General features: G+C 38.0%; 1 protein-coding gene across 4 annotated transcripts in view; it reads right to left on the minus strand.

Annotated features, from left to right (window-relative positions):
• Positions 1–547: 547 nt before the first annotated feature.
• Positions 548–15,570, minus strand: part of LOC138167182 (KAT8 regulatory NSL complex subunit 1-like) — a 167,692-nt gene continuing 152,669 nt past the window's right edge. For 3 of the 4 annotated variants that reach the window (XM_069095946.1, XM_069095943.1, XM_069095945.1), the window contains 6 exons: positions 12,742–12,914; positions 9,176–9,297; positions 8,110–8,164; positions 5,433–5,548; positions 4,700–4,943; positions 548–3,139 (listed from right to left, as the gene is read on the minus strand). In XM_069095946.1, coding sequence (XP_068952047.1) covers positions 2,870–3,139; positions 4,700–4,943; positions 5,433–5,548; positions 8,110–8,164; positions 9,176–9,297; positions 12,742–12,914 — 980 coding nt within the window. In that variant the 3' untranslated portion in view covers positions 548–2,869. The remainder of the gene's footprint in view (positions 3,140–4,699; positions 4,944–5,432; positions 5,549–8,109; positions 8,165–9,175; positions 9,298–12,741; positions 12,915–15,570) is intronic. The other variant, XM_069095944.1, reaches the window with a different exon arrangement.

Genomic DNA, 15,570 nt, shown 5'->3' on the forward strand with positions numbered 1-15,570 from the left:
TCTAGCTTTGTCATACCCTTCATATGTGGTAGGATGGTGAAGTAATACTGGGTAGTGTAGCCCAAATATAACATATTATTGAAAGGTTATTGGGCAGGGACTGGATTCCTTCTAATTCCTGCCTACTAAGACCCATTTGCCTTGCTTAGGGAAGAAAACAAAGTTTTTCCCCCTTCCCTTGAACCAGATTAAAAAAAAAAAAGGATTTTCCTCACTCAGTCCTGAGTGTTCTCTTTCAAGACCTCATAGCTCTTTACTCTTCCTGTCATATACTTCACTACCTTTCCATCAGATTCAATCAGTGGTCCTGTCATGGACTCATTCCATACTTCGACTGAATAAAGAAGAACACTGGCAATAAATAAAGCCTGGCTTTAATATCCCTTTGCCTCCAAAATAACAAAGCAGAGAAATGATGTCATACAATTAAGTTTTTAAAGTATAGTTCTTTTTGCTTAAGATAATTTTACCCACCTTAAACAAAAAAAGACCCCTAATTAAAATTAAGACACAAAGATTTCACAGAAAAAAGACTCATTTGGAACACTTTGGTAAATTACATGTTTATTTTTTTTCTCCTTAGAGCTTTAGTGTTGAGCACAAAGCGCTTTGAAGTTGTTATTATGAAACATGTTTTGTAACATTGCCATTGAAATGCACTTTGTTTCCTTCTGATATTACAGCAGCTAACAGTCCCTGTGTTTCATCTACAGATCATCAGTTCTCACCCATCCAAAAGAACACAAAATAAAAAATGACAAGGGTATAAAGTATGTACAAATCAGTTACACCAAAAGTGACAAATGTATACATACAGTAGGTGAGGGTGAAAGGGACTGAAATGTAACATTAATTATCTGTCAACTGGTTGAAACAATCAGGATAGCTAGACAGATTTCATCAATGTCATGATTAAAAACAGCTTTAAAATGGTCAGAGATTTGCAGAACCAGAGCTGTTGTGCCATGCTAAGACTAGTAAAATGTGACTTTGCCGCATGGGAATTCAAGATATTTTCCCACTTAACTAATAAATGGGTTAAACTAGGGAACTTGTAGCTTGAGTTGCCTGGAGATATGGAAAGAAAGTGGATAGTTTAGTAGTGTTGAAAAGCAGGTGATGGGAAACTATTCCTATTACAAGAAGAGACAGATCTTTATGTTACAGGGCAAAAGAAACACCTGTATCTGTCAGTAAATATTCTAGCACTCTTACTTAAGAATTCATGTCTTTCTTAGAATACACCTCTTAGGTGTGCCTCACATAGTAAAAAAAAAAAAAACTGGCATGGCAGATCTTTCCAAATAACACAGAGCTATCTGGAATCCAGTACATGTAAATCACCCAGGGGTCTAGACATGGGCAGGAGGTCTGTTACCTAATTAGTGGTTTTAATTTTATTAATTTCCAAAAAACCACATAGGAACTGGCAGTAACATGAAATCAGAAAGGGATGTAGTAATATCACTGGTCCCTTTCAGATCTGCCATGGAAATAGAGGGCTCTAAAGGAATTTGAAAGGTCTAATGGATACCACTGCCTTTGGGCAGGCTGATACCTAAGCCATGTTATTAAGGAATCACAGATCAATCACATGGCTAAGAAAGGAGAAGCCTGTCTGATGTCTTTGGCAAGTTAAAGGTTCTCTTCATGCAGTGGAATAATTATTACCATCTTCATCATCATCATCATCATTACCACCACCACCATCATCTCAAAAGTAAACAGAAGAAATGGGGGCAGGGTAATTTTCTCAGACCGAGACGTTCCAGCCCTCCTTCACCCAGCTCCCTCACATGCACATGTAAGTGAGAGCTCCATTCTGGACAGCTGTGAGAACCATGTGCTACAAAGATGACTAAATGACCTTTCTAATTCCCGACAGGGACCTGAAGAAAACATGCTAATTTTAGCATTTAGCAAGAAATGTGTCACTTGCTTCACTTCCCTGGCCTTCCCAACTGAGGAAGCCCTCCTTTCCAAAAAGGATGGCTCCAAAAAGACTGGATATGAAACTCCAGTCATCCAAGTCTTTATGTGACTGGGAGAAACTATTACCAATACAAGAAATTGCAAACAATGGAGCTTATTAGAGATTTGGAATCAGGTGTCTGGATAACTTAATAAAACCCAATCCATGTGCATCAAAGACCCTGCCCTTCCTCTGCTGTAAAGAACCATGAAGCCATATTTATGCTAGACAACAAAAAAACAAGCCCCAGAGCCTATGGGAATGGAACAGCCATTGAAGTTCTGCATCTCTTGCACATACACCTGTATCTGCATTGTAATCAACTTCTTGGGAATACATATAAGACCCAGAAAACTGGGAGGCTGCAATGGCCTTTATCTGTCCCTGCTAAGTGGCTCTATTTCTTACTTATATGCAAGAGCACAGACTAAATGCCCTGAGAGGTGCCTGAGTGTTCTTGGGCATATTCATCAACCTTGAGATGCCCAAGAACCAGAAATCTACAAAAGGCATATCCATTTTTTCCAATCTGGTTCTTCCAATTTCCTCCCATCTTTAAAATGGGTCACAGCCCTCACAGCTCTAAACTTGCTGGTCTTCAAAGCCAGCCAGACCTTCTCTCCTACTCTTTAAGCGGATGAGTTTTTCCCAAGCTACACAGATCCTTTCCCTGCACTTCAAAGGCTCATGAAAGTGCCTCCCATACTTCGCCTATCCAGGAACTGGTCTACCTGTGGTAGTGGGAAGCCCAAGTCCACCTATGACTGGTCTCCTGGGCAGCAGTGACCACTCCTAGGGTCCCTTCTGCTGGGCTAGCTCACCTGCCAAGCTCTGGATATTGAACAGAAGTAGATGAGCCTGCATGTGATACAGCACCTGTCATGGGAACCCAAGGCATCATCTGTTCTTCAGAAGCCTAGCTGAGAAGCATTCGTGGCTTGTGAACTCCTCTATGCAGCTGCTGCTGTTGGCTTGGAAGTGTCCTTCAGGCAAACTGCTGGGAATGGGACGAGATTCTGGGGGGCTGTTCTGAGTCCTGGGGTTGGGCTTTCTGCTTGAACACCATGGCTTTGGGACAGGAGGCAGTAGCTTATTAGGCTGATCCAAGATAGCTTGACAAGATGTGTCTGAAAGAGGAAATGTACGGCGCTCCCAAGGCTGGACTATCTATGAGACAGGGAGGTAAAGAGCATTAAGGGCACAAGATTGAACTATCTTAAAGAAAAAAATTATCAAAACCTCCACTTTAAATAAAGAACTCACAGTAAAATGTGATATATATATATATATATATGTATATATATATATATTTTTTTTTTTTTTGGAGGGCAATTGGGATTAAGTAACTTGCCCAAGCTGACACGGCTAGTTTTTTTTTTTGTGTGGGTGTTAAGTGTCTCAGGCCAGAACTGAACTCAGGTCCTCCTGACTCTGGGGCTGGGCACTTTACTCACTGCGCCACCTAGACGCCCCTTATATAAAGTGATATATTTTATAAAGAAACCACACCAACTATTTTAATCTTTTTTTTTGGGTGAGGCACTTGGGGTTAAGTGACTTGCTCAGGGTCACATGGCTAGCTAGAGTCTGAGGCTGGATTTAGACTCAGCTCTTCCTCCTGATTCCAGGGTTAGTGCTCTATGTATCTGCTGTGCCACCTAGCTGCCAATGCACCAATTACTTTTTTTTTTTTAAGCAACTGGGGTTAAAGTAACTTGCTCAAGGTTACATGGCCAGTTATTTCTGGGTGTGGTGCTAAGTATCTGAGCCCGGATTCGATCCCCAGGCATCCCGACACTGGGGCTAGTGCTCTTACTCGCTGAGCCACCTGGCTGCCCCGCACCAATTACTTTTAAAAGAACAGGCAACTATGTGACAAATATAACAAATAAAAAATATTCTACAGTAAAATGTTGTGGAAAGTCAGGGAAGAGGGAGACATATGAAAAATGAGTAATAAGAGGAATTTAGAAGGAAATTAAAAAAAAAAATCAGTAGAGAGTAAAGCACACGACAGAGCCAGAGGTGGAAAAAAACAAACTAAAAACAAATGAGAAAAGAGAACGACTTTTCAGTATCTTTATCTTGAAGTCTTTATATTGCTATAAGGCTTTTAAAACCACTATACTCTAACTTTAGAAATAAATGGAAACAATAAATACATTTTGGTAATTTATCTTGAGGGATACATAAAATTTAGGTGGGTCAGAAATTTTAGCCCATTCTATGTAATAAGGATGACAACAGAAAACCAGTTATAGCAATACTTATTAATTAAGCATCTATTAAATGTACAAAGTGCTATACTAACTATTGTACCAAGATGAACATGACCAAGCCCTTGCCCTCAAAGAGGGCAATCCACATTCTACACCATGGGAATGAAACTTGTAGGCATCTAGAGGCAATATATACCTTAAAATTGCTATGGCTTTGCCATCTTTTATACTCTCCAGAGCTCATCCTTAAAACCTTTTTGATTTGGTTCTGGGCAAAGAAAAACTGGGGTCAGGGCAAACTTAGATTGGAAGATACTAAACACATTTTTGCTCCAGTATTTGCAAATATAGAGCATTACACTTATAAAAGCAACAATAGATAGTTTCTTCACGAGAGAATGACCACAAGGAGAAGATACTAAAGGTGGTTATAGTGCCACCCAAGTTATTTTTCTGAAATTTTCTATTTGAAATATTGCAACTTCAGAGAAGCAATGATAATTCTCACCTGTGCTGCATCATCACCAATATCAGTGGTAGTGGAACAGGTGTCTTCACTGCAAGAGGATGGCACAGGAGTCCTGTCCTTGATGGAAAGAGACTGCAACAAGCTGCAAGGTTCAGGGCTAGAGGTTCCAGCAGAAGAATGGGCCAGATCATTAAAATTATGATATGCTGTATCTGGAGACACTGCTAGACTTGTAGCAGGGATAGACTGAGTTCCTCGGCCATCGCCTTTATTGGAAGATCTGCTAAAAATTTTAATTTGGGAATCACCACTAGGTTATTCATAACAAAGCTCTATAATTAGTTACTCACACAACTCAACTTTATTATCAACATAAGAAAAAACCCAAAACAAACTTTCCCTCACATATTGAAAATCCAATTATATCTCTAGAATCATGGATTATTAAAATTAGAAGAGAGCTTACAACTTACATATCATTTAGTCAAACATCTTGATCTTATTTTTTTCTTGTGTTATTTTAGTTAACTTTTATTTTTATAGGCATATTCAGTCACTTTAGGCCCCTTTAGGCTAGGTTTTGTTCCCTCGGCATATTGCAAAAAGTGTGAAATCTTTTAATAACTTAATTTTCAATGATGTGGAAACTGAGGACCAGAGAAGCTAAGTGACTATTACAACTAATTAATTTGTCACACCTAAGTGACAGAACCAGAATTAGAACCCAGGGCTACTGACTCCTATAGTTTAATTTTTCCCCACTAAAACTTACTTGTTTCCTCGTCTATGGGAAATAGCAGCTGCTGTCCATGAATCCCAGCGTGCTCTCTCAAGCTCCTCATACTTGGCGTGACGGTTTCGATAAGCATCATCAGATGTGTCTTCTAACTAAGAAAAAGAAAAAGCAATCAGATGCAGTCATAATGAGGGTACAAAGAAAATCAAGATTCTCTGGATCATAAAGCAGACATACGATCTTACATCAAGAAAGCTAAAATACATCAGGGAGCACAGTGCTACCAACCACAGTATGTATTAAAACATCTGCTGGCATGTCAGCGACACTTCAAGAAAAGCTGATACTACAAGAGTCCTACAAGTCCACAGGGGCTGAACAGTCATCCTTTGAAATACATATCAGTGGGTAACTATGAAGGAGGAGTGAACACTTGAAAACCATGGTGGGTGGATGAAGACTACTTCTACTCATGTCAATCTCTAAACTATGACTAAGGGGCATCATACTAACACATAAGATGTTCCATTATGGTCCTACTGAACATTATGTTACACATGATACTCAAGTCATATCTTAACACCTCATTGTGTTGGAGAGGTGGCCCTGGATTCTTGAAGGCTCTGTCACTGCAGTGTAAGCCTTAGCAATGTTCTTGTAAGTTGGAAAAGCTTTTGAGAAGGGGTCCAATACCTACTGTTGGCTTAGAACCAGCCTAACTAAGTTCAGAGAGGTTTAGCAACATGCTCACTACAGAGTCATGATTTTTTTTGGCTGCAGAAACTTCAGAGGCCTAAGTTATAAAGAGTTGTAATATTTGTTAATGGGAAGAAATACCCCATATCAGTGAACTTATAGATCCTTAAATTACTGATTTATAAATAGGGGCAGACATTTTTCATTTCTCCATTAATGAGATTATATGGTATTAGGGGCTGAGGAAGGAATGAACTTTTAGGAAGGGGGTATGAAGATTTGACTATTAATATGACAAACAATCCTCCCACTTTAGATTCAAGTCTCTCTATGGGGTTTCTCTCACTGTTTTGGTTGCTCACAAGGAGAACCCCACATGAAGGTTTGGCTCATACTAAAGCTCTTGATTCGGAGGGCTTGAAATGATTAGTGAAGCAGGATTGCCTTTACATTTTAAACAGTTTACATACATATACAAGATCGAAAAGTTTGATAAATATTAAGATTAGGTGCTCGTGTACTAAAAGATCAAGAGAGTAGTTACTCTCTTCAACATTCTATAGAAAACACAAGGATACACTCAGAAAGCCAAGGAAAATGAAAGTGAGCAATATACTTAAAGGACTATTTCTCTGATCAACGGCCAACTGCTTTCTTACTTCCCTAGAAGACATAACTCTGGTAACATTTCTCTTATTTGCCAACCAGGATTTATTTTAAGAGTACTCAAGTTATTGTCAATGTGCTAAGAAATTTACAATGGCCAGAAGGGTGAATAGGGCACATACAATTGACAGTATTCAGGAAACAGGGCGGCACAAAAGATAGAGCACTGGGCTTGGAGACAGGAAGAACCGAGTTCACATCCCGTCTTGGATACTAGATAACTACATGAACTCAGGTAAGTCACTTAACTGACTCACTTTCCTCAACTGTAAAATAGGGACAGCACCTTTCTTCCAGGGCTGTTGTGAGGACCAAATGAGATAACATTTGTAAAGTGCCTAGCACAGTGCCTGGTACCCAGCAAGCACTAAATGCACCCTTATTTCCTTTCTATCTATTAACACAACAATTCACAGCTGCAGGGTCTCAAAACCATACAACTTATATGCTTAAAAATATCAGTACACAATTAAGAAACAAGTTAGTATCTGTCAGTAAACCTGTGTCAACCCACTCTAAGTTTATTTAAATGACCCTGACTTTATAAAGAAAATGAGCAGAGGCCAAGAACATAAACATTTATTCTCTTCACCTGAAGAAAGAATGGCATTTTGTTTTGTTTTTTCCTTCAGGAAAACAAAACAAAAAACCCCCAACCAATCAAACAACAATACAAACAAAAGACCTCCCCAAAATCCTAAAAAGAAACAAGAGACAGAGCAGTCTCTTACCTTCATTTTCTTTCTTTCTCTTTCTCTCTCTTTCTTTTTGCTTTTTGGAGGGGAAGGTAGGGCAATTGGGGTAAAGTGACTTGACCAAGATCACACAGCTATTTTTGTGTTAAGTGTCTGATGTGGGATTTGAACTCAGGTCCTCCTGACTCCAGGGCCAGTGCTTTATTTACTGTGCCATCTAGCCGCGCCCCCTTCGTTTATTTTCTAGCTACTTACTGATTAACCTAAAAAAATACATAACAGGGCTAAATGAATTGCTTTTGTTTGGCAGGCTAATTTCTGAGTGAAAATCTTAATATAATTTTGTATTTTAAAGAAATAAACTAATTCAGTTGACAAAAGGCATCCATCTAATTTTCACTTATTGGCTCTTAGTATCATTAACCTGAAAGTGTAGGGGTCCTTAATGGTCTCTTAATCCAAAGATCTAGTTTTATAAATGAAGAAAATAAGAATCAGAAAAGTTAAGCAACTTGCCTCATGTCACATAATAAGTAGCAGATCTGAGTATGAATTAAGGCGCTCTGGTTCCATCACACATCCTTGTTAAGAAGAACTAACAAGAAAAACCCTCTATGCTACCAATGCAAAATAAAATATATTTTGTTAATTCTTACTTCTAAATCCATCTGATTTAATGTCTCTTGTTCTTTTGATTCAACCAAACGCCAACTAAAGAAAAGAGAACACAAGGGTTACTGTTATGATAACAAATCAACAACAGCTCAGGGCTTCATGCCACTACTTATCCTTTCTCTTTCCTCTCAGGACTGAGATAATAGCTATCCCCATCTCATCACTGAGATGACAGGAAGCTTAAGTAAGGAATGAAAGGCTTTGTGGAAAATTGCTAAACATTCAGCTCCCTGAACCAACCCTTAAACAATTCACCAAATTCATCAGGGTTATAGATTTCTCAAGGACCCCCAGCCCTGGCATCCCCCAGCCAACCCAAAACAAACTTGCCAGCTGCCAATTCAATTCAATTCAGAGAGTATCAGAGTATCCTCTAGGGTGGTAGATTTCTCTAAGAAAAGACTTAAGCCAAGTATAACCTTCACCAACAAGGTCACACTCTGGGTTGATTAGAGATCAAATATTAATTTTCATCAGTCAGTGTTTCAATGGAATAAGATAATACAATGATTTTTATTCCCTTTATGATTAAGAACAAGAATGGCACATTCAATTAAAGATAAGAAGATCTTATAAGCAAAATGATAAATACATAATCTAAAAATTTTAATTTAGTCATTGATTAATTGGCGGATGAATATTTAGAAAACAAGCAGCAAATGGGACAGTTAAGGCACTGACAAGGGGAGAGAACAAAACAGAAAATACACAAAATGATGAAAATAAAAGAAATGGTCTAAAAGAGTGGTGATAAAATGAAGAAAACCAAGATAATGACAATCTGTAAGACACAATTAATTATTAGATGACTATATTTTCTTGTGAGATTTCTGGGTCTGGGTTGAATAGAAATGCTTTTACTTAAGATAGGAGGTTTATCAGATATAGAAAGGCTCCCAATGACGTAATCCTATTATTTCACTCTAATTTGGCAACTTCTAAATTCATACCAAAAGACAGTGACACCAATACTACTCTCAGAAATGATATCTTCTTTACCATTAATAAGTACATTTTTTTTTCTAAATTGTAAATCGACTATTATACCTTGGAGTCAGGATCTCTTTGTACTGCAATTTCTCAACTCGAGCACCAGTTGCCATGGACATAGGAATCACAATGTTATCGATATCATAGGAGTTTTCTGATCGTTTCTTCTTTGAGGTTTGCTTCAGTATGAGCCCCACATAGCAGAAATATAAAAGTCATATCATGATATTAGTACCAAATAAACAAATTAGATGTGAGAAGTAGGAGAATTATTTAGCATGTTTATCTATCACTTGTGCTTCCATTTGGCTAATTGTTTCAATTCATAATTGACAAATTCTGAAAGAACCATAGAAGAACTTGGGAAGAAGTCTGTGAGTAAACAAAAGGCTGGTTTAATACTTTCTTAAGTTAAACTTCAAGGGGGCCAATATAATGGCCTAGGAGTCCATGGGTCTACCCCTATAGAACTGAGGAGAAAGTTTAACTACTTCTACTAGTGTCTACAATAGCTGAAAAGCTTGGCAGTATAATAACTGTATAACTTGACTGTATAATAATAATAATAAAGAGACCTCTTTTTATGGTTAAATGAACTATCAGTGCCACCCCCCCAAAAAAAAGATTACTGGAATTCATCAATTACAAGATGCCTTGTAGCCTGATGTTGGTTTGTGAATCTAAAATAGATTTTGAAAATTTGTATTTACTGAGTAAGTCCAGTGACTTTATAAAGACTCATATATATGTTTCTAGAACTACATAGTTTCCACAAAAAAAGGTTTTTTTTTAAACTTTTGGTTTTGTATAATATTTATTCCCTAACCCTTGGACCCTGCTTCTTCTGCCCTCCATATAGCATTTAAATGCTACCTTTTAACAAAGAAAAACTGTTCAGCCAAAAAAAATCAATGGTGACCTCATCTGACAGTATATGACATTCTTTTTCTACACTCCTGTACCTGCTGCTAAGAGTTTCACCGTTTCTTCTCTACTACCAAGACTGATCATTGCACTTACTTAGAATTCCGTTTTCCTTCTCCCCCATCTATTTCAGGTGACTACAGTCATTATATATAATGATGTTCTCCGGATTTTACAGTAGTCTCTACAAGTCTCTCTATGTTTTTCTGAATGTCTCAGATTTACTTATTACTTCATAATAATGTTCCATTACATTCATAAGATACAAAGATAGGAGGCTGGTTAACATACTTCATTAGTCAGGATGTAAAGAGGTCCTGACAGGCTTAGCCCCTCTAACCACTACAATAATAGGCTGAATCCATTAAGATCAAATTTAATAAGGATAAATGTGAAGTTTTATAGGTAGGTTAAAAAAATCTCACTTTGGGGGGATTTAGGTGGACAGCTAAAAGAAGTTAATATGATCTTGTACTAGATTAAGAAAAATGCTGCTTCTAGAAATAAGGTGGTGATAGTCTTACTGTAGTCTGCCATGGACAGACATGGAGAATACTGTATTCAGTTCTGGCTACCACAGACTAGAGAGGACACTGATAAGCTAGAGGAAGTCAAGTAGGACAGTGAAAAGTCTTGATTCCATTGCCATATGAGGATCAGATGAAAGAAAAAGAAAGGAATAGCCTCAAGAAGAGAACTTAGGGGGACCATGAAAACTGTGCTCAAGTATTTGAAGGGCTGAAATGTGGCAGAGGAATTACTTTTCTGTCTGGCACTAGAGGGCAGAATCAAGAGTAATGTTTGGGAGTTGCAGAGGCAAATTTAGTCTGGATAATAGGAAAAACTTCCTAACAATTAAAGCTACCCACAAGTGGGATGAGCTGTCTCAGGAGGCAGTGGGTTTTCCCCTCACTGGAGGTCTTCACACAGAGATAGGATGAACTTCTGTCTCTTATGTTGTGATGCAGATTCTTTTTGGGTAGGGGTTTGAACTAGACAACTTTTTAGGTTCTTCCCTATCTTGAAATGCTGTGATATACTGCAATCTAAATGGTCATTTCTCCTAAAAACAGAACACTTACTTTGTATTCAGTTCTACACTACTGTGAAAGTTCTACTATTAATATTTTCGTAGATGTCAGACCTCTTTGAGTGTTTTTTTTTTTTTTTTACCTCTTTGGAGTATAAGCCCAATATCAGGGTTACTGGGTCAAAGGGCACAAACTAAGTTAGCTGTCTTGCTTTCCAAAATAATCTGATCAAGTTACAACTCAACCAACACAAGAGTGTGTCTATCTTCAGAAAGGTCTTCCAACATTCACTGTTTTTCTTATCTTTTTTTTTTTTTTTTTTTTTTTTTAGCAATCAGGGTTAATTAACTTGCTCAAGCTTACACGGCCAGTTATTTCTGGGTGTGGTGCTGAGTGTCTGAGCCTGGGATTTGATCTCCAGGTCATCCCGACACTGGAGCCAGTGCTCTTACTCACTGTGCTACCTGGCCGCCCCTTTCTTATCTTATTGAAACCTCAGTTACTTTACTTTCCATTTCTTTTATTATTGGTGATTTGTAGAATTTTTTTTTAATGTGGCTACTACTAATTTGCAATGCTTCTTCTGAAAACTTTCTTCATATCCTTTGATCATTCATCTACTACTGGAGAACAGAAATCTCAGATTATAAGACAGCATGGCATAACATAATGGTAATAGTGTTAGATTAGAATTCAGTGGAGATACTATCTCTCACACTTACTAGTTGTTTCACCATGGACAAAGCAATTAACCTCTCTGAGCCTCAGTTCTCTCATCTGTAAGCAGGGGAATAATAATAATATAAATGTGAAAACTCACAGGGCTGTTATGAAGATCAAATAAGATCATATGTGTAATTACTTTGTAAAAGTTAAAGTAATATATGTCAATTAATTCCAAACAGGCAAAGGGTTAAGTTTAGCCACTGGACTTAGCAGTTTGTTGTATACATTCCAATTTTGTCACAAATAAAAACATTCTATGACTTGTGGGGAGGAATAGAGCAGGGAAAAGCACATCTCTATCCTTACCACCGTGTTGCAGTTTTAATCACAAGTTAGAGATCAACTGGAAATTCAAGGAGCAGTCATGACTTTTTTTTTTTTGGAGGGGGGAAGGCAAGACAATTAGAATAAGTGACTTGCCCAAGGTCACACAGCTAGTAAGTGTCAAGTGTCTGAGGCCAAATTTGAACTCAGGTCCTCCTGACTCCAGGCTTGGTGCACTATTCATGCCCTTTTTTAACGGATTTTTAAATGTGAGATACAGAATTACTAAATAGTGAGGTATATAGTTACTAAAATGGACATTCAAGTTCCTGCTTCTTTGTAGGCAAAAGAAGTAAACGAAAGGGTGGCTTTGCAGTCAGGAAGTACCGTCCCTGATACATACTGGCCATGTGATCACAAACAAGTCCCTGCTTTCTCAGGGCAGAGAAGATGACATACCGAATCTCACAGGAAACTCTCTACAGTGATGAAATCATAGGTCAGGACCAAAAACTATGTGCTTTTAAATACATTAACCATAGATTAATACCAGTGCAGCAACAACTTTTCTATGTAATATTATGATTACATGGATGTCCCCAGAAACCTTTTTATGATCTGAAACTGGATTATAATTTCATCTAGTTTATGGTTATTTTAATTTTAACCATGACTCACCAAGGCAGAACTGGTTGAGGGCTGGCTGGACGATGGTGCTGCAGAACTATCTACAATATAAGGTGACAGACTGTGCTCCAAAGGGCTGGGTTTCAGGGTCTGGAGGCTGGAGGCAAACATGCTAGGGCTGGCTGCTGATCCTTTAAGGTGTCTTCCTTCTTTAAGAGGTGAATCTGTATGAGATCAGAAAATATCTATGAATTCCACAGGCATTTATCAAACTTTTTTCAATAAACAAAAAAGCAAAGCAAATAGCTCAGAAAAAAAATTAAGGCAAAACTAATAAAGTGAAAATGACCTTGGAGAAGTGTTGCTTCTTGACGTAATTCAGGATATACCCCAAGGTTTGGGTAACAAATCAGGATACAAATGGGATAAAAGAGAGCAATAGGGAAGGGGAAGTTATCAAGCTATAACAGGTTCAAAGTAGTAAAACATTTTAAAATAAAAATTTTGTGTTACGGTCCACAGCTTAAAAAAATAAAACATGAAAAATCTGAGTATATACACTATACTAGCTGTAATGAGGCAACATGGCATAGTAGACAGAGTCAACCTTGGAGTCAAGAAGGTTCTCAACTTACAGACTGATTCATTCAACAAATGCTCTACAAGCACCATTTCTGTCAGGCATTATCTGAGACAAAGTTGATACAAAGACAAACATTAAACAATCCCTACCCACAATGAGTTTACAGTCTGTTGGGGAAAACAATATACGCACAGTTAAGTACATACTATATATATATATATGTATATATATATGTGTGTGTGTGTGTGTGTGTGTGTGTATGTATATATATATATATATATAAAATAATAGGAAGTGAGCCTTGAGGAATTAGGAATCCTAAGACCTGGAAGTGAGGAGAATGGGCACTGATGACAGTGGGAAAGTCTGTGCAAAGGCAATGAGACTGGAGATACAACATACCATGCAGGGAGAACATTAATAAATAGGTCAGTTTGGGTGTAGAGCATAGAGAACCAGTGAGGTGATATATACCACAAAATCTAAAAAGATAGGTTGGAGGAGAACAGTGAAAAGATTTACATGCTAAACAGGAATCTACATTTCATCCAAGGCAGTGGAAACTACTGAAGCTTTTTTTAGAAGATGAGTGATGTGGTCACACCTCTTTTAGGATAAACAATTTGTCTGCTATGAGAAGGAAAAAGTAGAAACTGGAGGGACTTGATAGGAAAACCAATTATGAAGCTAATTCAATAGTCCAGGTGAGAGGTGAATAGGAGTTGAATTAAGGTGATGGCTATTTGAATGTAAAGAAAGAAAAAGAGGGTGGCTAGGTGGCACAGTGAATAGAGTACCGGCGCTGGAGTCAGAAGGACTTGAGTTCAAATCGGGCCTCAGACACTTAAAACACACAAAAACTAGCCGTGTGACCTTGGGCAAATCACTTAACCCCAATTGCCCTACCTTCCCTCCTCCAAAAAGCAAACAAAACAAAACAATAAATGTTTAAAAAAAAGAAAGAAAAAGATCTGAGAAATGTAGAGATAGAATTGATTAGACTTGGAAACTTACTGGATACAAGAGGTGAAGGAGAAGAAAGTGTTGAGGATGGATGGCTCTGAGCCTGATTGATGCCCTTAAAAATATATAGAGGCTGGAAAGAGGGAAGAATGCAGAGGAGAAAAATACCAAGATCTTCTTTTGCACATGAGTTTGAGACACCTATGGGAGTCATCATATTGGACATTTCCCATTTGTAGATGTTAATACAAAACTGTAGTCTGGGAGAGAGAATGGGGCTGGGGATATAGATCTAGGAGCCATCTGTATGGAGATACTAGTTAAAAGGATAAAAGTAAATAAAAAGGGGGGTCACCTATAGCAGAGCTCTAGGGAACAATGAAAGAGGGATAATGATCCAGCAGAGATTTTTTTTTCAAATGCTTTATTAACTTCTCATTTAACATCATTCATTTCTGCCAGATTCTGAGTTACAAATTTTCTTCCCATTTTTCCCTTACCCACCGCACCAAAACAGCAGTCTCACAGGATTTACCCACCTCCAATCCGCTCTCTCCCATATTTTCTTCCATACCCCTTTCGACTTTTCCAGTGGATCTCTATGCCCCAGTGGCTGTATATCTTATTTCCCAATTACATGTAAAATAGTATTAATAATAATATATATGTATATATATATATATTTGAATATTTGATTTTAAAACTTTGAATTCCAGATTCATTCCCTTCCTCCCTTGTCACCCACCCTTACTGGGAAGATAAGCAGTTCAGTATAGGTTGTACATGTGTGGCTAATGCAAAACAATAACATAGTAGATACATTGTAAAAGACTAACTATATTTCCCTCCCTCCTATCCCACCTCCCACTTGTTCTATTCTCTGCTTTGATCCCGTACCTTTTCAAAAGTGGGTGCTTCCAACTTCCCTCCCCCCCAGGCTGCCCTCCCTTCCATCATCCCCCCTCTCGTCCCCTTCCCCGCCCTACTCTCCCGAGGGTGAGATACCCTATTTAGTGTGTATTTCACTCCCTGCTCAAGCCAAATTCAATGGGAATAAGGTTGACCCATTCCCTTTTGCCTTCCATTCTTCCCCTCCATTGTAACCATTTTCCCTTGCCCCTTCTATATGAGATAGTTTACCCCATTCTGTCTCTTCCCATCTCCTCTCATTATATTCCTCTCTCACCTCTTAATTTCACCTTTTAAGTATCATCCCTTCCTGTTAAATTGGTCCTGTGCCCTCTATCTATGTATATCTGTAAACATATATACACACATTCACATATGTATTCATATGCCCATATACCCTCATATATAGACATATATATATATAT

The sequence above is a fragment of the Petaurus breviceps genome, unplaced genomic scaffold (genome assembly GCF_028583685.1).
Source record: "Petaurus breviceps papuanus isolate PSGF00001 unplaced genomic scaffold, PetGlider_PUasm1.0 227, whole genome shotgun sequence".
In the NCBI taxonomy this organism is placed as follows: Eukaryota; Metazoa; Chordata; class Mammalia; order Diprotodontia; family Petauridae; genus Petaurus; species Petaurus breviceps.